We start from the raw sequence: 21,316 nt of genomic DNA on the forward strand, positions 1-21,316 counted from the left end.
GCGATTAAAGCCTGTGTTTCCTCGTTTGTCCATCCTTCCATTTTACTTTTTTATATTTTTGTTTCTACTGCTTTTTATTTTGTTTCTCGCTGTTCACTGTGTGTTTCAAATGATGGTGGTTGTATTTTGTGTTTCAGCGACAGGCTATTTGCATAACCAATCGACAGCAAATACATTTGCAAGTCCCACCCCAAAGTACTGAAGTACCAAAGAAGTACCCCAGCTGGTTTGGCACTTTCGGTACTGGTACTCGACCGGAAGTCAATGGATAAGCGACAGTGGTGGAAGAAGTACTGAAGCTTAGTACTTAAGTAAAAGTACAAATATCCTGCAAAATATGTACTCAAGTAAAAGTAGAAGTGCTACATCAACAATCTTACTTAAGTGAAAGTACTAAGTGATTACTTTTAAATTTACTTTAAAGTATTTTTTTAAGTAAAAGTACTCACACAATGGTTTGTCTCAACGTCTGGGGTGTGCCATTTTGTAAAAGAATAGTAGATATACTAACTTACGCCTCTACCGATGTCATTGCTCGTAATAATTACTAGCAACTATACAGTATATGTGTATTGGAAAGTTGGGTGTGCTTATTGCAATACTCTGCAATACTGTGTGTACCCTAACTTAGAATTATGTGGATGACAAGTTATCTACTAGGTATTACCCACTAATATACCATTAAGATAAACCAATCAGGACATGATATATCTTTAAATCATTTATGTACTTGCAAAACTATTCAACACATCTGTTAAGAGCAGTAAAAGGGAAACACAACAGTAACCAAACACTAGTGGTGGTGTGACGCCATGTTGAACGTCTCGTCTTCTTGAAATCCAGCCAGTCTACCAGCTCGTGCTGCTAACTGACGCGCGCTCTGCCATCATTGGAGCTAATAAAGCCACCTGATTGGTAGGAAATGGCAAACAATGCCAGAACACAATAGGCTAACTATTTTTTCATGCAAGATTTTGAGGAAATCGCGTTCAGAAAATGTAACGAGTAACGGCATAAATTGTAGAAATGTAGTGGAGTAGAAAGTACAGATAATTGCCGCAAAATGTAATGGAGTAAAATAAAAAGTATGCATTATTATTTTTACTTAAGTAAAGTACAGATACATAAAAATGTACTTAAGTACAGTAACGAAGTATAAATACTTTGTTACATTCCACCACTGAAAAGCGAAAGTACCGAAAGTACCGTACTTTGTGTGGTGGAAAAGCGCCCATAGAGACCAGTCAGGTTCCTCTTTAAAATTGTTACACTGTGGAAAAACACAACAGCTGACTTCTCATTCTCTTCACCTCTGAATGGCCCTTATTCTCTGGTGGTCTTCACCTAGTCTTTAAAGGGTCTTCGATGACAGGACCTGCTCCTCGTTTACATGCCTGCCGCTGTTCCGCACTGGTCCTTAATGCTGAGGGAAACCCCTACGGGCAAACCTCTCAGCAGCACTGTGACTCTAATGCAGCTTTACGTACGGCCACTGCAGGCCTGGGTCACATGACCAGCCCCCGAGCCGCTGTGCTTATTGAGACTGAGCAGACCTGGATGGAAGTGGGGGCTGTTAAGAACAGCACAGTTTGATCTGAAGAGGCAAGAGGGCCAGAGTGTTCACCAATCAAGTCAGCCTTGGCCTGGCTCACCCTGACCTCCATCCATCCATCTCCGCTTATCCAGTTCTGGGGTCTATCCCATGATGCACAGGGCACAGGATAAGACAGCAGTCCAGCCAATAAATGGCTGGTTCAAAGCATTTTTAATGGTTTGGGAAAATTAAGTCCTGTATTTTCACATTAACCACCATACGCTATAGGCACCTCTAAAATGCACCTGGAAGCACAGAGTACCCTGGGATCAATACCGCTGCTGCTTAGGGGCAAAACAGACACCTGGGAAGGGGGTTGACCAGCATCAATAACTGCTCTGTGGATCTGTGTTCAACTACTTCTGCCTGAGAAGAAAAATCCCAATAAATATGATGTAACTCAGGTGTCGACTTCCTGCCGTGGAGCAGATTGTGACAGAAATAAAATCATAGATGTCTCCTGCCTGTTTCCTCCTCAGGGCAGGACTTGGCATCTGCATAATGCAAGCAAAAAAAAATCTACATTTGAAGATTTTGTCAAAATTGGCAGGAAATATGCATAGTGCCATACAGCTCGGAGATATATAATTGTGAGAAAAACAAACCATGTAACCACAAGGGGAAGCTGCTTATTGCACACACAGCCGCCTCTGGGAGGGGCCAGCCTGACAGCCAACTGATCTGATTGGTGGACGGTACCATGCAGCATTCTGGACATCTGACAACGTTTCTGCTGTTAGCAATACATCATCAGTCGAAGCGTGTCTGTGCCCCCACTTTGACCGTGACGCAGAGGATGATGATGATGACGGCACGTCACCGAGACTGCTATATCACCGTGAGGGTGCGGTACGCTCCAGCGGTAAGGACAGTCACCTACTGCTGGACTGCAGCCCCGGGGGGGTTAGGCAAGGCGGCCAGGCTCATAAATCATGTCAAAGTGGTGGAGGGGAAACCTCCTTCTTACAGCCCCACCCCTAAAGCCCCCCCCCCCCCCCAGCACACTCTCATGCTGATGGCAACCCAGGATTTGGAGGTCAGGTGGGAGTTGGGAAGCTGAATATTCCCAACTGCACCACTGGTCCGTCCTGAGAATCTGCTGAGTAGTAAGTGCAAACCCCCCGGCCATTAATGACCCTGTCTCACCCCCATGGGGTCTCTAGGTCCAGAAGACCACATCTCTCGCTCAAGGTCTCCACCCTGCTCTGAGGAGGTTCTCTCTCAATCAAGTACAACAGCATCATTTAATAATGGTAATGAAAGAGTGGTAAGAGTGGTCACCCAGCACAGCGCCTCTCGATGGCAGGAAAAGACGTGTCAGCCCAGCAATGAACTCCAGCAGACACTTAATTCCATCACAGGAGGAACTACAGATTATGAGCATCAATGGCATGGATCCCACACTAGATTCCACAAGTGCATGATCCACTGAGCCCTTGTGCTCGGCCTTATGCCACCCCTGGGAAAGCAAGGAAGATTCTCTCGTTAAAAATATATCCCACACCCCTCGCAACCTCCTGCAATGCGAAGAGCTCCCATGGTGCTGAATGTCATGGAGACTGATACAGAGAGAGAGAGAGAAGTTAACCCTGTCCAGAGGAATCTCATAAACGGCGCAAAAACACAGGAATCACTGAGGTCCCCTGGGGTACGAGCTACTAAAGGAGATCATTGACAGAGAAACATCACAGAAGATAAGGACTGCCAGTACATAAGTGGAAAAGTTTTCAGTTGAAACACGATGAAACATGCTCCCCAGGTTACCCCACACCAGGAATATGGCCACTTTCACTTTCTCTCCTTCCTCCATTTTTGAACTGCCGAAGGGACGTTCACACAAGAGTAAACAGAAAGAAACAGGCGGGATTACTCCCAAAAAGCTACGCCATGTTGGCCAGGCTGTCAGGCGAGAACTCAGCTCGAAACAGAGGTAAAGACAAAACCACAACAGAGGGTGCATGCCCTATGCAAGTAATGTAGAATGTGACACAGATGTGAAACTGGAAGGTTACTGGTTTAAGTCCCAGAACAAATCTAACTGGGATATTCTACAGGTACTTCTACCCATCTTCCAACTACTTATCCAGGGTCTCGGGGAGCAGGGCACACGGCAAGGGACACCCTAGAGAGGATGCCAGTGTGTCACAGGGCACACAGAAAGGGGCACCCTGGATGGGATGCCAATCCGTCACAGGGCACACAGCAAGGGACATCCCTGGATGGGATGCCAATCCGTCACAGGGCACACAGCAAGGGACACCCTGGATGGGATGCCAATCCGTCACAGGGCACACAGCAAGGGACACCCTGGATGGGATGCCAATCCGTCACAGGGCACACAGCAAGGGACACCCTGGATGGGATGCCAATCCGTCACAGGGCACACAGCAAGGGACACCCTGGATGGGATGCCAATCCGTCACAGGGCACACAGCAAGGGACACCCTGGATGGGATGCCAATCCGTCACAGGGCACACAGCAAGGGACACCCTGGATGGGATGCCAATCCGTCACAGGGCACACAGCAAGGGACACCCTGGATGGGATGCCAGTGTGTCACAGGGCACACAGCAAGGGACACCCTGGATGGGATGCCAATCCGTCACAGGGCACACAGCAAGGGACACCCTGGATGGGATGCCAATCCGTCACAGGGCACACAGCAAGGGACACCCTGGATGGGATGCCAATCCGTCACAGGGCACACAGCAAGGGACACCCTGGATGGGATGCCAGTGTGTCACAGGGCACACAGCAAGGGACACCCTGGATGGGATGCCAATCCGTCACAGGGCACACAGCAAGGGACACCCTGGATGGGATGCCAATCCGTCACAGGGCACACAGCAAGGGACACCCTGGATGGGATGCCAATCCGTCACAGGGCACACAGCAAGGGACACCCTGGATGGGATGCCAATCCGTCACAGGGCACACAGCAAGGGACACCCTGGATGGGATGCCAGTGTGTCACAGGGTACACAGCAAGGGACACCCTGGATGGGATGCCACACTGGTCTTCAGGTCTTCATCAGTGGGTGATTTTGCACCTTCGCTTACAATTTGTGGGAAAGAGGAGATGTTACGCTGTTTAGCCATGAGCGGCAGAGGAGTGCAAAGGGATCACAGATCCACATCTGTCTGGAGGAATTACGAATTTGTCACTTTAATATGGGGTAACACCACCATAAAGGAGATCATTTATTGGGAATAGCAATTGGTATGTTGCAAATCTCAAAATGGATATGCAATATTTATACTGTAAGGAAAAGAGTAGAAGATTTCCGCATTATTCCACTTTTTTTAAATACCCTAACTGAAAATAATTTGATTTGCCTGCCAGTACAGTATTTAATGATCATGGCCACACAGAGAGGTTCCCCAAATGGCCTGTTATCATCTAGATTATTTTAACAACTTTGGAGGTCATGGTACTAACCTAGCAGGACAGAAATTGGGGGAGTTACCCCCAATTACCACAGAGTGAGCCTCTACATTAAAACCTAATACAGCATGTCAGGTTCCACCTGCTCGAATAGCCAAAGAATGTGTATAGAGGTTCTTCATTCACACACCAGGCCACACCAGCCCTAATTTGTATACTAGCTGATTGTGTGTTTTTAAGAGAATACTTGACTGTTGAACTAAAAGTATAAAACATACTGTGAGTGTCTATGGCAACATATAGCGGCTGTAGGCAATATCGATGGACGATTGATGCGTTTGTTCCCAGTTAAATACAGACACACTCTAATATACTGTACAGTTCTCCATCACACCTAGCACCTAAACTTCAACTGACCCCAATCACAGATGTTATATATTTGTGGTCATATCCTGTCAGATTAGCCAAGATTTTAAGACTCACAAAGCAGTACTCTGTGGTGGGTGGGGTCTTGTTCCTCTGTGTGTGAGCAGCCTGTGAGCAGGAGTGCGAGGGAAAGAACCTCAGGCTCCGACATGGCAAAAACAGGGTATTTAACTTATCAGTGTAATCCATTATTAGCCAGCGTGGGCCGAGAGCCGGGGGGGAGAGGATCGATGCTCAGCCGGAGCCCGTCATCGATTTCTGGCAGGCCAGGGCTATGGGAGAGAGTGGTCCTGATATACGGAGATAAAGGCGGCGTGGAGGAAGGCGCGCAGACACATGAGGGGTGCAGGGAGGTGAATGGGGGACTTCTGTAAATTATTGAGTTTGTTTGGATGAGAGGAGAAGAGGGCTGGGGGGAAGCTGTCGCACACGACCCTTTTTTATCTTTCTAAATTAGCATTCCACGGACAAGTGGAGCCTGGGGGGCACGAGAAACGCGACACAGGGACAAAGAGCTGGGAAGCACGGCAAGCGCAGACCCCAAGGCGAGTGCAGACCCCAAGGCAAGCGCAGACCCCAAGGCGAGCGCAGACCCCAAGGCGAACGCAGATTCCAAGGCAAGCACACTCAGCGCAGACTACTAAGTGAGCACAGACTCTGAAGCAGACAAGTTCGAATGCAGACTCTGAGGCCAGCGAGGCAAGCAGATGCTCTGAGGCAGAACAACGCAGACTCCGAGGCCAGTGATGTGAGCAGACACTGAGGCGGGACAGCGCAGACTCCGAGGCCAGTGAGGTGAGCAGACACTCTGAGGCGGGACAGCGCAGACTCCGAGGTCAGTGAGGTGAGCAGACACTCTGAGGAGGGACAGCGCAGACTCCGAGGCCAGTGAGGTGAGCAGACGCTCTGAGGCGGGACAGCGCAGACTTTGAGGTGAGCGAGGCGAGCGAAGATTCTGAAGCGGGAAAAGTTCAAAGCAGACTCCTATGCAAGCAAGCTTTAGGCTGACTCCTAGGCAAGAGAGCTTGAAACAGACGTTGAGACGAGCGAAGTTGAAGCAGACTCTCAGACAAGTAAACTTAAAGCAGACTCTCAGGCAAGTGATCTTAAAGCAGACTCTGAGGAGGCGAGCGTGAAGCAGACTCCAAGACGAGCGAACGTGAAGCAGACTCCTAGGTGCATCGAGGGAGAGATCTGCTGGTTTATGGCAGGAAAGGGCCTTCATCTTCCTCATTCTCATACATATAAAAGTAGCATTCTGTAATGATGCTGAGCCATACTGAGCAATCCTGATACTCTCCTCAGATGGTAAAAACACTTTGATTGGACCATTCAAATCGAACATAAAACCGTAGTGGGACCATTTAAAAATGGCCATCTGACAGCAGTTTTCCTTCTGCCTGGACATCCTGAAGTTACTTTATACTTTAAGTAAGAAAGTTCAGATAGAGGTAAGGTATGAGTCCACTATAAATGCAGACAGTTATCATAAATAATAGCAAACCATCGCCATTGGCCAGAAATAGGGATTCAGGGAACTGTTAGCATGGTGACTTGTGTTGATGTCCCAAATGCGCAGAGCTTCCCCAATGAGGCCATTGCCACCTCCTGAGGGGCAAATGCAACAAGCGGAGCAGAGGTCCCAGCAGAAGAGATCACCAGCGCTCATGATGCCATCATTGAAGAGCCTCAGTAGGCGGAGCTTATGTCCTGATCCTGATCTAAATTCCACTCATAGAGGCACCTCATTGGCTGCACTACAATGACTCGACAGTGGTCTCCCTATATCCTAACAAGAGGTTTTACATGTGGCTGCCATAATAAGACTCAGGAGTCTCATCTTAGCTGGGGGGGAGATGAAGTCACAGGGGAACAGAGTAACCAATAATCCCACAGATAAACAGAACAATGCAATGACCTCAACCAATGAGTAACAAGCATGGCCTTTATCCCAAAAGACTACATCAGAATATCATGGTAGAGGTACATGTCAGCAGTCAGAATGACTCATAAACCAATATTTTATTGACTTGCTCATGAAACTGACAGGATAATTTCCATAGGGTTTGTTTAAACACACACCAGGCTGCCTGGGCTAAATATATCCTAATTAAAAGCTGTACAAAATAAATATTATAAATATTTCAAAAACAAATAACGGGTGCTTGCTCACAGACCAAAAAGGCGTGCTGATTGGTATGCAAACCAGAAGCCCTAATTTCCAGAACCGATGAAATTGTAGCGAGAGGCGGCCTTCCCGTTATTGCCCTCTAGCGAGAAGAAAGGAAATGACAATACATCTCTGACGCTTCAAGATGGTTTTTAAGTTTCAGGGGATATTTATTGTCATCATAAAGTTTTAATATACATTCCCAAGTCCCATTTATTTATTTATTTACTTTATGTATACTGGCATACCCACTGCATGACTGCGGCGCACTCATTCCACTCACACTGAAGAGCATCGCATGTACCATTAAGCGTCACGACATGCACTGAGAGCCCGGCGGTTATTCGCTACTTTCTTACTCGATGTCACCCTCGGGGAGGCGAACACATGAAAACGCCGTATAAATTACTCCGTTGAAGGCTCGTATTTTATATTGTGGAAAAATACATCGTGATTCCAGGTTGGTTTAAAACTGTGTGCCAGAGCGATGCAGGATTTCATCTGCATGTACAGCCGGATATTATAAATGCAGAGGGCACTCGGAGGTGGTGCTGTAATTTTCACATGCCTCTTTAGGAATGAAACCTGTTTCGGCCACGTATCGTTTAAGGCCGAGCGACCCCCTCCCAATCCTCGGTTTAAAGCAACCAACTGGGTTTACTGGAGTCGCATTAGATAATCAATCAGTTTTGATTTAACACACCTCAAGTAGCAAATATTAGACGATAAATCTCTGTATCGGGTTTTTAAAAAAATCAAACTGGCCAATAAGGGAAAAATACATCCTGGGAATATATTCTTCACATTGTGAGGAAGGAGGTCCAGTAGGACTGCTGGAAGATGTTGCGAGGATATACCAGCTAGTGTATCACCACCGGAAAGTACACCGGAGCCTGCAGCCTCCCTCAGAGAAACCTTTGGTGATGAATCTGGAGAAAGTGCACAGCTCGGACCGTCATCTCTTACCCCCTCCCCCCCCCCCCTACCAAACTGCCTTACAGACCACGACAGCCCCAGGCCTCTTTCTGCATCATCATAACACGTCCTGCAGTGTTACTGCTTCTCCAATCGCTCTCGCTCAGTAAGAGACCGAAATACCTCCCAATCATGATACATACTCAAAGTAACTGACTCCGCTCCGTACAAATCAATCAAAAAGAAAACTTTCATATACAGCCCATAAATACGAAGTATTCACACACATAACCCACTACAAAGGTATCAGAACTATTATGGATAAATAGTATATATGTATACCGTTCTAAAGTGGAAAATGTCACCGATATAATATAAACATTGCAGTTTTGTTCAAATCACTTCAAATAGTTTATTTTAAAAAACCTTCGACGAAACACTTAAAACACTGAATATACAGTATGTACATTGCAAGGCTAAACTGGTCCCCTCGGGGAAAAAAGACCGTATTCCTGTGACATTAAAAATATACATGCTGAACATCGGGGATCTGGTAATGTCCCTTACCTTCTTCCGGGGCTGCCATTTCATCATATTTGTAAAGCAAAAATGTACAGCATCAAGATGTTATGCACTTGGAGAAATGAGACCCGATGAAGTTGCAGGAGCAAGTCATAATGCCCCGCGACCTCCTTCAGTCTCGCAGCATATCTCCCCCTAAGAAAGGCGTGAAGGAAAACGAAAGGGTGGGGAACGCGGCAGAAGGCGATCGGAGAAGCAGGGAACCGGTGCTCGCCGCGTTAACAACCAAAAAAAATATGAACAAAACGCAGATCTGCACCGAGTCGCAGCAGCAGGCGAACGGTCCGAGTGGCTTGTAGGCGGACGGGCGATCCGCTGCATTAAACGCGTCGTCCGAGACGGGGTCCCTCACTGAAGACAGCAAAATCCCATCACTGCAACTCCGGGGTCTTGGGACCGCTTATTCGCATAACTTATTTTCCCCCGTCTTAAAAAATCTACAGTATATGCAGTAAAAAGTGATGAAAAACAATGTTATCCAGTTGTGTTCGTGTTAGAAAAATAGCATTAAGAGTAAACGAAATACTGATCGCAAAAAAGAAAAGTTTTCGACTTCTTAATTATATTCTTCTGCTCGGGAAAAATTGCATTTATATTTAAATGGTATTCCAAACGACCGACAGACGTCTCATATTCCGCATATTAAACATATTTCCAAGAGAAGCGTACAAAGAATACGCGGAGGTCCATGGAGAAACAGTCGGGTTGGGGGTTGTTGAAAAAAGCTTTAAAAATCCCAGGAATTTCTGCGCGAAGAGCTGGAAGGATATCCTGCAACAGTAACAAACTGGACTACACTACACTACACTAATGACTTCCTTTCCTACTCCTTCGGGCTCCGGCTCTGCTGATCTGGAGCGAAAGGGAGAGGCGGGCGATACCGCGCGGTCATAGCGCCGTCGGGTCCACGTACCATACAAACCACAGGAGCAACCAGGACTCAACACAAGTCGTGTTTTCCAAGAACTAGCGAGAACATACTTCCCAACAACACTGCATCAAATCAGCCAGCCGACCAGACTATGCGATCAGGACCAAGCCATTTAAAGAGACACTATCCATGACAGGAGTGGCAAAAATTGATAGAAATCCAATAACAGGCGATGGCCCATTTTACGCTCCTTTTGAACCTTGGTTAAAATTGGCTCACACACATGACAGAGTGACATTTCAGCCGTTATTGACCACGTTAGAATCATTCTTCGGCAGTCCCCTGGGGAACGCCTTGCAGATCGTTCTGGATTAGACTCTAAAAGGCAACTTCAGGCTCCTCCCACCTTCAGATGTCCTTTTGTTCAAGGTATAGAGCCACCAATCCCTGGATAGATTATGCTTAATGTAACACCTGCTCCATCAGCGCTGTTTACACCATCTCCACCTTTGAAGGTAGATCCCCCGTCATCCTCAACTCGTGATTTCCAAAGGGATTTCTGTCTCAGGCTCTGAGGTCACCTCTACCGGCATATTGCGTGTGCTGCTATAATACCTTCAGACCTGCTTTGGGATGGCACCTGTGTGCCATTAGGACAGGGGCACCGAGGGTCCCAGTGAGGGTCAGGGACGGGGGTGGATTCCAGAGCAGAGGATTATGGGTGTAGGGATTAGCCTCCTCACACCGTAATGCTGGCTAAGACTCAAAGATTTCTGTGCATGGCGGCACGTTCGACTGCAGCCCCGATGAGAGTGCTTGCAGATTCGCGGGTTTATGCGTTTGCCGAGGCTTGCTGCTCTTCCATTATCTGCTCTTTCTTCTTATGTTTCACGTATCGCTGAAGTTGAGCTGTGAGTTACTTTAAATCGGTGCTTCATAAATCCACGCATCTGTCCCCACACTCCATTTGTTCAAAGGGAAGTAGCATTATCATCAAAATTAGCTTTTTTATTAAGAGGGTAAGAACATAAAGAGAAGTCTCATTTTTCTATGTGTGATGAAATATTCTCATACATCACTGGTCTTTTCAGGATTATTTGACTGGTTTTGCACAGCTGGCTCACTGATAATCCTTCAGAACTAAAACGTTTACTTGGTATTATTTAGTGGATTTCTCTTTCAGTTTTATTTATATAACTTTTATTATATACATGTCCTTAGGTTATGTGCTGGCTCAGTGTGTAGAATTGTGCACGTCCACGACTGTAGATCTGAGACACTGGGTTTATGGAGTTTGCCGGTTTCCCCGTATTTGTACAGGTTGTCTTCACAGTCTAAAAACAAGCAACCAGGAAAAGGCACGTCTCTGAACTGTTCATACTGCACCCTGTCACCTGTAAGAACCACAGCCATGTCTCTCACTTGCATTGGAAATATCACCTCAAGGAACTTGCAGCCAGTGTTTCCTTTCAAATTGAAAACAAAACCGACAGAGACTGGACCTGGTCCAGCTAATGCCGCGGAAGGCACCGGCACGGTGTAAAGGAGGACGGAACATCATGTGCCCTGGTCTCTGAGCTGCAATAGATGCCTGTCTCAAACAGCCCCAGAAGTGGCTGCTTTCTGGAGACGAGGGCTGGAAATATCCCCTCGCCACTCCCCAATCACACGCCTGGCTCTTTGGCCTCCGACGGCGAGGTGATTCTCCCGGCCCATGTGATCATGCCGCTGATAAGACGAGCCATTTTCTTTAGGCCCCGCCGGGCTGCTGCTATCTGCTGTCAGGGCCAACGGCTTCCGGAAAATCAAATACAAATAAATCTTTTTCTGACCATGATGGGGAGGAGTGATCGGAACGAAACCCCTGGCATTTCCTGAGAAAAAGACATGATGGTCCAGCCAGAAGCCAAAGGGAGTGAGACCCTCACTTACAATCAGCAGGGTGACGGACGTGGGGTTTGACTAAGTGTGATTGGGCCAGATCAGATGATAAATAGGGTTTGGGGCAGGGCGGCCGTATGAATGGCAGGACTTGTCAAATACGGAGCAGTAAAAGGTGGATTTTTGTTGGTAAAGAAGCTCTGTGCTCTTGACTTAATGGGACACCCCGAATTCTGCACGCTATAAAGAAAAACGTTAATGGAGAACATTAATCTTGAGGCAGGTTTATTGTTTGGTACAGTAGCTCAGTGAAGAGCACCACAAACTCACCTCTCTGGGCTTCGATTCCAGCCTCTGCATGCGGCGTCTGAGTGGGTTTCCTCCCACACTTGCTGTCGACAGGGAATGGGGTGTGTGTGTCCGGAGGGGGGGCTGAAGGGTCACCGAGATGCTGCAAACCCATATCACCTCCTCTGACCCCACACAATGTCACATCTGCCTTATTTTTCATCTTCCTAACTGTCCTTCATTTCTCTGGTAAAACACCAGCATTCAGAGTGACACTTTTCTCTACCAGTGTTTATCTCTTTCTACACAGTGGACTGGGCCATTAAATGTGCTATGGGGGGAGTCACTCTTGGGAACGGTTCACCCCAGTCATCGCACAGGTGGTACAGTCTTAATGAACAGCAACAACTTCATGATGGCTGAGAGGGTGGAAAGATGCACAGCAGGGATGAAGGAAGTGTGAACGGCCAGCCTGGACCCCTGCTGATGCACCAGCTCTGCCACACATATACGTCTCTGTATGACTCTCAAGCCTCACCTCCTGACCTCATGAAAACATTACACCTGATCCATACAGTGGGCGGGGCCGGACTATGAGGATGGGTTTTAATTGGTGGATATTGGTCAAGGCTTCGGGAGGCGGAGCACTGACACTTTGACTCCGCCCACCACAGAGCTGACAGGCTGTTCATTTTAGCCCTCTCTTAATTGTTCCACCTCCACCAGCAAAGTGGCACACTGGCTGACGGTATGAGCAGGATCTGGCCAGGTACATGCTAGGGAGGGATTCAGCAAAAAATCAGGCATGCTAAGCTGCCAGCCTCGCAGAGTCTGTTTTCCCAATCACCGCAATGCAGGAAAGGCACTCAAAGGGCCCCAGCTCCTCCCCGGGCCCCCACCCACGGGCCCCCGCTAGCTGGCCCCCCACCGACTGGCTCCCGGCGATTAGGCCTTCAAAGGGGCCGTTGCCGAGCAATGGAGCCGGGCACTGGGCACGCGTGTGCATGAGTATGAGGCCTAAATCACACTAACAGAGGTGGTTTGGCACTGAATTTAGAAAAGGAAGAACCCGTCTAGTTCAAAGGAGCCGTCAGCTCATGGCGGCCGAAGGACTTTTTCCCGTGCCTTCTTTGTTCTGCTTTTCAGACGAGAGGTCGGAGCCCAGGCTGTGGCCCCGGGCTCCACGGTGCCTGCTGTCCCTCTTAATCCACATAGTGGTCAGACACGAGTGACCATGTCCCTCCTGCCTCCACACTCCGGTCCTGGGTAACAAGGGCTGATGTCATCGGCACAGAGAGCAGAGGAGGAAAGGAGGTCGCTGACCTGTGGCGAGTCCCACAGACCACAGGCAGGGCCAGCGGTCTCCTCTACTGCCATATTCTCTCTCTCTCTCTCTCCTTTTCTCAACCCCTCCAACCAGATAATTATCCACACTGATCTTCCCCATTACAGAGAACAGTACAGAAGACCAAATAAGGTCTACAAATACTCTGAACTAAAAACCAACAACCAAGAGCCTCAGAACAGATACAGTACTTAGCATTAAGAACCTAAAAATAGATGTAACTGCAAATACCTGGTAATAAGTACTAAGGACCCTTAAATTAATAAGGGATGAAGGATGCAAATGCCAAGTACCCCAGAATAGTTGAAGACTCTTTTATAAACATGTATATTTATGCCATAGTTTTAATATTAAGTACGAATAATGTAGCTTAAATTTGGTGCATTTATGTTAATCCATAACCACTGAGCACAACTGTGTGCCTGTTTTTAAAAAAACAGATTAATGCCGTCAGTGTGATTTGTGTGAAATCAGTATTATTATATTCTTAATGTGCCGGCCGAGGAGACACACTGACACGCAAGACGCCGGCCTGAATGATGGATGTCATTATGAGAGCAGGCTGGGGCTTCACTGGCGCCACCAGGAGACGATTACGGCAGCCGGGCGCCGCTGCTGCACACGTCACGCTTCCGAGGGCTTCCTGGTGGAGGCCCATGGCCTGGCCGCCAACATGTCTGCAGCTCGCAGGAGAGTAACAGGGGGCCTTAATTAACAAGGTGGAGGAGAGTATCTCAGGGACACGGGGCTGGGGAGAATGGCCCCCTCCTCTCTGTCACACACACATGCACACTTGCACTCCCAGTCTCACACTCACACATGCACACTTACCCCCATTCTCACTCTTCGACACGCACACTTTCACTCTCAGTCACAGCTTCCTTCCACATGCCGCAAGGACAGCCCAGAGACCTGTCACACCTCCCAGAGGAGTGTCGGTGATACCCCCCCGTCCCCCCACCTAATAAAGGTTTCAGTTTCCCGCCCCCCTAAAGATAAATGGTGTTCAGTTCACCCTGCTCGGGAGAGTGGGTCAGGACAGACCAGCAGAGTGACAGTGATGACCGTGGTGCAGAAAAGGGGTCACTGTGAATCAGGCTGCCTCAGCGAATCGGGTCTGGGGGGGGGAACTTGGGATCAATACAGGGGGAGAGTTACGCGTTTCAGGCTCAAACGACCTCAGGGGATGAACAAAACCTCCATTATCTGCTTTATCTGCCAGCCCAGTTCATGTTCTGGACAGCCTGAGAGGGGGTGCAGCTGGGGAAGTTTTGGGGGGTTGGGGGACACCCCCGGATGGTTATGCCGATACGGAGACCGATCACATCCCCCTGTCATGCCAGTTTCTCACAATCTCAAGGGCATTTACACAACACTGGTGTTTTCATTATTTAATTTGCATATGCTCTCAACACACATAGTACCCATGTCACATCACCCATTCTGCTTACCCAGAGGTCTCTGGGTCACAATCCAGCCGTCCAATCACAGTACCTTCCCCAACTGACAGAGCCCCGCCTTTACACTCTGTCCGTCCACAAAACGCGGTCATTTCAATCCCAATTCGCTGGCATGTCACCAGAATGAACATGGGCACTAAATCCACCCAGGGATGTAGTGGTTTGTTCCATAATGAGCTAACAGTCACTGACAAGATCGCTAACGAGGGCTTGGCCGTCTTCAGCACTAACACAATCCCCCGCCTGAACACTGCCCTGTGTACAGGATATCCCCAACGTTAACATTCCTCTCATTCCACTTTTTTCTACCTGCTGTCTATCCCAGGTCCAGTACACCCAGGACCGGCGATAAGCACGGACATGTTTATCCACAGCCTCCCCAGCACCCCCTTCCTCCCCCACCTTGACATTCTATAAAGAGGGTTACGCACAGAGACCTTTCCCTGAGAAAATGCCTTTAATAATTCACCCCATTCGAGACACGGATCAAACCGACATATTGTTTGAATCAACACGGCAGTTAAGAGGCAGTTGGGTTTAATCTCCAAGGCAGAGGGGGTGGGGTGGGAGGCGGGATCAATAGCATCAACGCTGCACTGCATCATGATTGGCTGGGAGGGAGTCTAAGCAATGCTGGACATGTCACGAGTGACTGGGTCCTTCCATGGGGCAGGGCGTCCAGTCCACAAGCCTGTGTGCATGTGTGTGTTGATGATAAATTGGTGTGTGTGTGGTATGTTTGTGTGCATGTTTCTTCTATACAAAGGTCTTTGTGTGTGAGTGTGTTTCAGAGTCTGGATTAGTGGTACATATCTGATCATCATTAATGTGTGTGTGTGTGTGTGTGTGTGTGTGTGCCATTATGAGCACCAGACTGTGTACACATATGTGCATGTAAGGTCAGATGTTCACACGCAAGTTAACAACAGAGCAATCAAGCATGCACGACTGTACACTGATTTGTAACACTGAGTGTGAGTGTTGGCCTGTACACGATTGTGTGTATCTATGTGTGTGCATGCATGCGTGTGTGGCCCAGATGACACGTAATCAAAGGCTGAAGCTGGAGTGGCCTGTTTCCTACCCAGCAGCCCCTGCTCCCTTTGTTACCCTCCCACGTCACGCCGTTATTCCCCCATCAGCCACTGCTTGGCGCCGTCAGACCCGGTAACAACAGAGCGAAGTGATGAATGAAAACACACCTGTGTGTAACAGCCTCTGCGAGATCAGATTCACTGAAGCGGGGAGTCATTTCCAAGCAGGGCAACCGCAAAGGAAAAGGCTCCTGTTGACTGAGGGGGAACGCACAGAGGAACAGGCTTGACATTCTTACACACGACCTCGCTAACTCAGCGCAGTAAGGCTGGTGCTTTATATTGCCCCAGCAACCCCCACTACCCCCTCAAGAAAGGAGACCAAGCGCAGGGTTGAGCACCGGTGACAGCAGCCATGATATCCAGTGTGCCATGTTTAATTTAACATGTGCACGGCCCCCCCTGAATGCTGCTCGCACACTGGGCAGCCACACTGCCTCAGGGAGGTAAGTCGGGGGCTGTGAGAGCAGCGGGGACACTCTCTCCGAACAGCGGCTGCTGTCACCCTACTGAGGCGGTCGGGTCCATCCGAATCCCCCGGCACGCTGTTCTGAGCTCATATCAGGCTTCCTACTCCGACTGGCGATATGATCGGCGTTTCTGTGCCGGAATGCAAAGGCGGCACCACCCACAAAATGCCCTTGCAAAGGCACGTCACCACGGCGACGCGGATGCTTCATAAGCTTCGAGACCCTCTTTTCTGAACCCACACAGTGGGCAATTTCATCCAGACGCTTATTATCAAACCCAAACACATTCATAGTGGCCTGAAGCCGTGCTGATGCTCATTACAGCCCCGTCAGCTTTGCTAATAAGTCCCGTCTGAAAGAAGCCTTTCTAATGTTTAATATAAAAGCGCGGATTCAAGGGCTTCAGGGGCAGGAAATGGGGGAACAACTGTGCTGAACATCAAACGCAGCGTAAGGTGGCGGAGAGGAGAGAGAGGAAGAGTAAAACCACCCTGACTTCCTCGTCAGGTGAGAAGGAACAGAGATGAGGGAGAGATACAGGAGCAGGAGGTGAGAAACAGCACAGAGCGAAAGCTGGGAGGGAGGGAAATATAATGGGCCGTTATACTATAACTAAGTATAAATACTCTCTCTATTTACATTTAGCTTTAGATTTGTTTCAAGTTAAAACTGAAGTGATACAAACACACGATTTAGCAAAATCAGCTAAATCAGGGAGTATCAGGACAGGCTTGAATTGGGAGACTAAGTTCAGGAAGAGACTCATGGGAAGCCCCCCCCCCCAAAGGAGGCCGCTATCGTATGTTTGGGGCTCACAGGTGCTAGTCGAGGGGGCCAGGGTGGGATTACAGGCTCTGAGAAGGTACTAATCCCTTTAATTGCTTGTTTAAATTGTCATCCTCAATTTTTTTTCCCTTTTCCCCTTGCTTCATTTATCTCTGCACTCCAGTTTCAATTACAGTGTGGTGATTTAATTAAGAGAAAAAAAAATAAATAAAAATTTCAAAGCTGTTCCCTATATGGTGTGAATTTTTGGGGCTAAAATCACACTCTGCAATGGCACAGAGGGGCTTCTGATGAGTGTCTGTAATACAGACTGCTGAGATCGTTTGTGTCACTGACCCTGGGACAGGCAGCACTGCAACCACCAGAGGGTTCGACTGCGCAGGTCTGCATGTTGAGTTTGCATGGAGACTGGTGTCGAAAAAGCGTGACTGTGCCCTGCGATGGACTGGCCTCCCATCGAGGCTCTCTGCTGCTTAGATCCCCGGCATGGCCTCCAGGCTCAAAGCTAAATACCAAGAGCCAAGCACCTAAGAATGAATAAAACTGCAAATGGCGAGTGCTGAATACCAAGAAGCGAAGGAGGAAAAAATCTCCACAATCCTCTGCTGGCTAAGTTGTTACAGAAGATGGATGGATCTTACAGCAGGTTTTTTTGCACCTCTGTGAGGTACAGTTTCCATCTCCCAACACGCCATCCCCAAGCCCCTGCTTTATTACCGGCGTGGGCAGGGGTGTAACTTAAAGGCTACACACTCGCTGTTTATGGGCACTGTGCAGCTCATTCTGCCGGCCCATGCATATTTTATGAGTGTGAGATGTTACCAGCACCGGCGAGCTGGGGATGCCTTCTCAGCCTCGGAGCCACAGCCCGGCACCGGCTGCTGGGATCGCTCCGCCTCCCCGTTCATCCGCTTGGCCTTCTTTTCCAAACCGGCGGACCTTCAGACTCCTGACTCAAACCGCGAAGCTCTCCGAAGCAACCAGGAGCGTGCGGGTGGAGAATCTGGGCCCGGCACCAAGGGGTTCCTGGGCTGTGCCATGGCAGGCCGCTGGAACACAAAGCCGGACCCTTCACCAGAATCACTCTCAAAAAAGCCATATAATCAGGCAGGCAGGCCGCCGCAGTGACTGTACATAAAGCAGAGGTGTGTGTTATGGGGCCGGTGCTGATCCCAGACTGTGGGATTGGGGGGTGTGGGTCCTGGGGGATGGGGGGGCGGGTTTGCTCCTGAAGGGGAATTGGAACACCACAGCAATACCGGGGGCCGGCCACGGCAAGAGCTCTGCTACCTGACGGGGGCGGGAGAAGTCATTAGGTCTTCATACCTGGATCAGTGTGCGGCTTGACGTCCAACCCCTCCCCCCGCCCAGTGCGCTGTCTGACTGGCACGTGTCAGTCTCACTTTACTCCTGCCCTACTTCAACTCCCAGCTCGAGAGCAGAATTTTAAAAATACATGACATAAAAAACATAAAACAAAAAAGGACCCATATTTCATTTTTATTATGAAAAGGGGAAAAAAAATCTCATTAATGTTACAGCCATATACTGATATTACTGGGCAATTTATTAGAGACTCTAGGGCAGCTTATACTGGGGGTGCACGAGTGCTGGCCAGCTGCCCCCCCCCCCCTTTATGAATGCTGAATAATGCAGTAACCCATATTGCAACAGCAGGCCACTGACCGTTGCAGGATAAAACATCAAGGTCTGATCTCAGATCAGATGCCTTCGTCTGCCTATCTTCAAGTACACACAATGTTTTCATCTATCAGTCCTTTCTAGTCTGTGATTTTTAATTAACCAAACCATCTAATCCAGGAATACACTGCTTCGTTTGGTTTGCCAGGTCGAATTAAAATAGCCACTACTCCTGACGGGCCCGGACAAAAAGACCTGGTCACTTTTCTCCGTCCTCACAGCGGCTGTCAGGGACTGCGGCCGGCTGCCACGGCAACTGGCGAGACCATGCAGCTGCTGCTGAGCATCTGCCTGCACTGGCACTGCCCCCCCCACCCCCGCCCACCTTCTCGGACCCCTGTCCGGAGTCGGCCTTGGGAAGGTCGGGAAGCAGCGGCTCGAGTGACTGCTAGGCCCCCGCAGGGACACAGCAGTCACAGCTCCCCCGCCATCGAGTCTCCATGGCAACGGCGACAGCGGTACGTCAAAGGAGGGGACACAGCTGTGCGTTTCAGTGCAGCAGGAAGACAGATTCACCCTAAAAGAAGGTCTTTAGTGACACTCAGCTTGAGGAATGACTTCAGTGTCTATGTAAAAAATGATCAGGGTCAACAGCCTGTAAAGGGCCCTCATCCACTGCCTCACGAAGACCAACAAGGAAGTGCTAAAGACAGGTAGAGTAGCTGTGGTACGTTACTCACAGTGGTACATTACAGACAGGTACAGCACTGTGGTAGTTTATAGACACTTTTACACCAAAGACAGGTAGAGTAGCTGTGGTACGTTACTCACAGTAGTACACCACAGACAGGTACAGCACTGTGGTAGTTTATAGACACTGTTACACCAAAGACAGGTAGAGTAGCTGTGGTACGTTACTCACAGTGGTACACCACAGACAGGTACAGCACTGTGGTAGTTTATAGACACTGTTACACCAAAGACAGGTAGAGTAGCTGTGGTATGTTACTCACAGTGGTACACCACAGACAGGTAGAGCACTTGTGGTAGTTTATAGACACTGTTACACCAAAGCCAGGTTGAGTGGAGCTGTGGTAGCTTACTCTTGGCAGTAGAGCAAACATGACTAGAAGACAATAGTAATTTAAACAGAAAGCTCAATCTGATAGCTGTCATCCCAGAGAAATTATGGTTCACCTTAATTTTGACTTGGCATGTAAAGACACTCAGGGGTAGAGCAGTGTGTAGCACACATGGTGTAATCGGCTGGTCAGGGGACAGTATCTTGGCCCGTCCCCGTCAGCACCTTCACCTTGTGCTCCTCCTCTCTTCCTTAAATGTTGCATGAATTTTACACGTCTATTTTTGCCCTCCTCCCCCCAGCCGCCGTTCATCAATCATAACCCTCCCTGTCTCCAGCTCACACGCACACATGCACGCACACACACACGCACGCACACAGACACACACTACTGACAGCAGCCGCAGAGCTCGGGGACAGGCTGAGGGACAGGGCCGCTGACAGCGATGCTGGGGATACGGTTGCTCGTCTCTGTGTTCGCTTGTTTTGACATTTTCACATAAAACCAATTAGGCTGTTGATAACATTTATACACAGTGAAGACACTGTCCTTTATAGTGCCAAATGACTGAGAAAAGTCAGATTAAACCCACTGGGAGAGACTCTGACTGTAACGAGGCGTCCTGATTAAAACGTTTTTATGTGCTTCAATACATTTGCTAGGTATATCTTGCTCATCACAACAAAGGGGAAAAAATGAGCCGACAGACTGAAGTAAAAATGTACTTTGAGTTCTGGCCCGTTCACTCTGAGTGAGGTTGACAAATGTGCCTTATTTCCACTATCCTGCCAAAAACGAGCGATGGTGAAGCAGGCTGGGCCCTGGGGAAGCCAACGCTGACAAAGAGATAAACGGTCAGACTTGGGCACTTAAAGCTATTATTTTTATATGTGTATAATTATTTAAAAAAATATCATTTTAAAATATTTAGTGAAAACCACTGTTCTGAATTGGAAAAACAAATTATAAATAGCACAGTGGAAAACATTCTCGTAACAAGACGTCCGCCAACATACGACAACAGAGCAACAGAGCATTCGCGGGTTACATCGTTCAAAAGGACCGTACCTGGAAACGGACGGCGACTGACGCAACACCGGGCCAAAACCATGTGCGCTCTGCCATGGATAGTCATAGATTGTCATACAAATGTATGGTAATGGAAAAATCAAGCCCTTGCAGTATGTACCTACTGTATGTCTGGACGGTGTGAAAATGACGACAGAGTGGATTTAAGGTGAAGGTAACTGAGAGTGCCCATCCAGCAGCAGACCCTCTGCTTCTCCTAGGGCTTCAGAAGCTGGAGTGTATTTTAATGCATATAT

General features: G+C 48.5%; 1 protein-coding gene across 5 annotated transcripts in view; it reads right to left on the bottom strand.

Annotated features, from left to right (window-relative positions):
- The window catches only part of LOC111850556 (tetratricopeptide repeat protein 28-like), a 240,536-nt gene that overhangs the window by 156,656 nt on the left and 62,564 nt on the right, over positions 1–21,316 (bottom strand). Inside the window, exon 1 of one of the 5 annotated variants that reach the window (XM_072709149.1) lies at positions 9,059–10,066. The exons of the other annotated variants lie outside the window; for them this stretch is intronic. Within the exon in view, the coding sequence (XP_072565250.1) occupies positions 9,059–9,085 (27 nt within the window). The 5' untranslated portion in view covers positions 9,086–10,066. Of the gene's footprint in view, positions 1–9,058; positions 10,067–21,316 lie in introns of those variants that run through there. 5 annotated transcript variants of the gene reach the window in all.

This window comes from Paramormyrops kingsleyae, chromosome 2, assembly GCF_048594095.1.
Source record: "Paramormyrops kingsleyae isolate MSU_618 chromosome 2, PKINGS_0.4, whole genome shotgun sequence".
Classification (NCBI taxonomy): domain Eukaryota; kingdom Metazoa; phylum Chordata; class Actinopteri; order Osteoglossiformes; family Mormyridae; genus Paramormyrops; species Paramormyrops kingsleyae.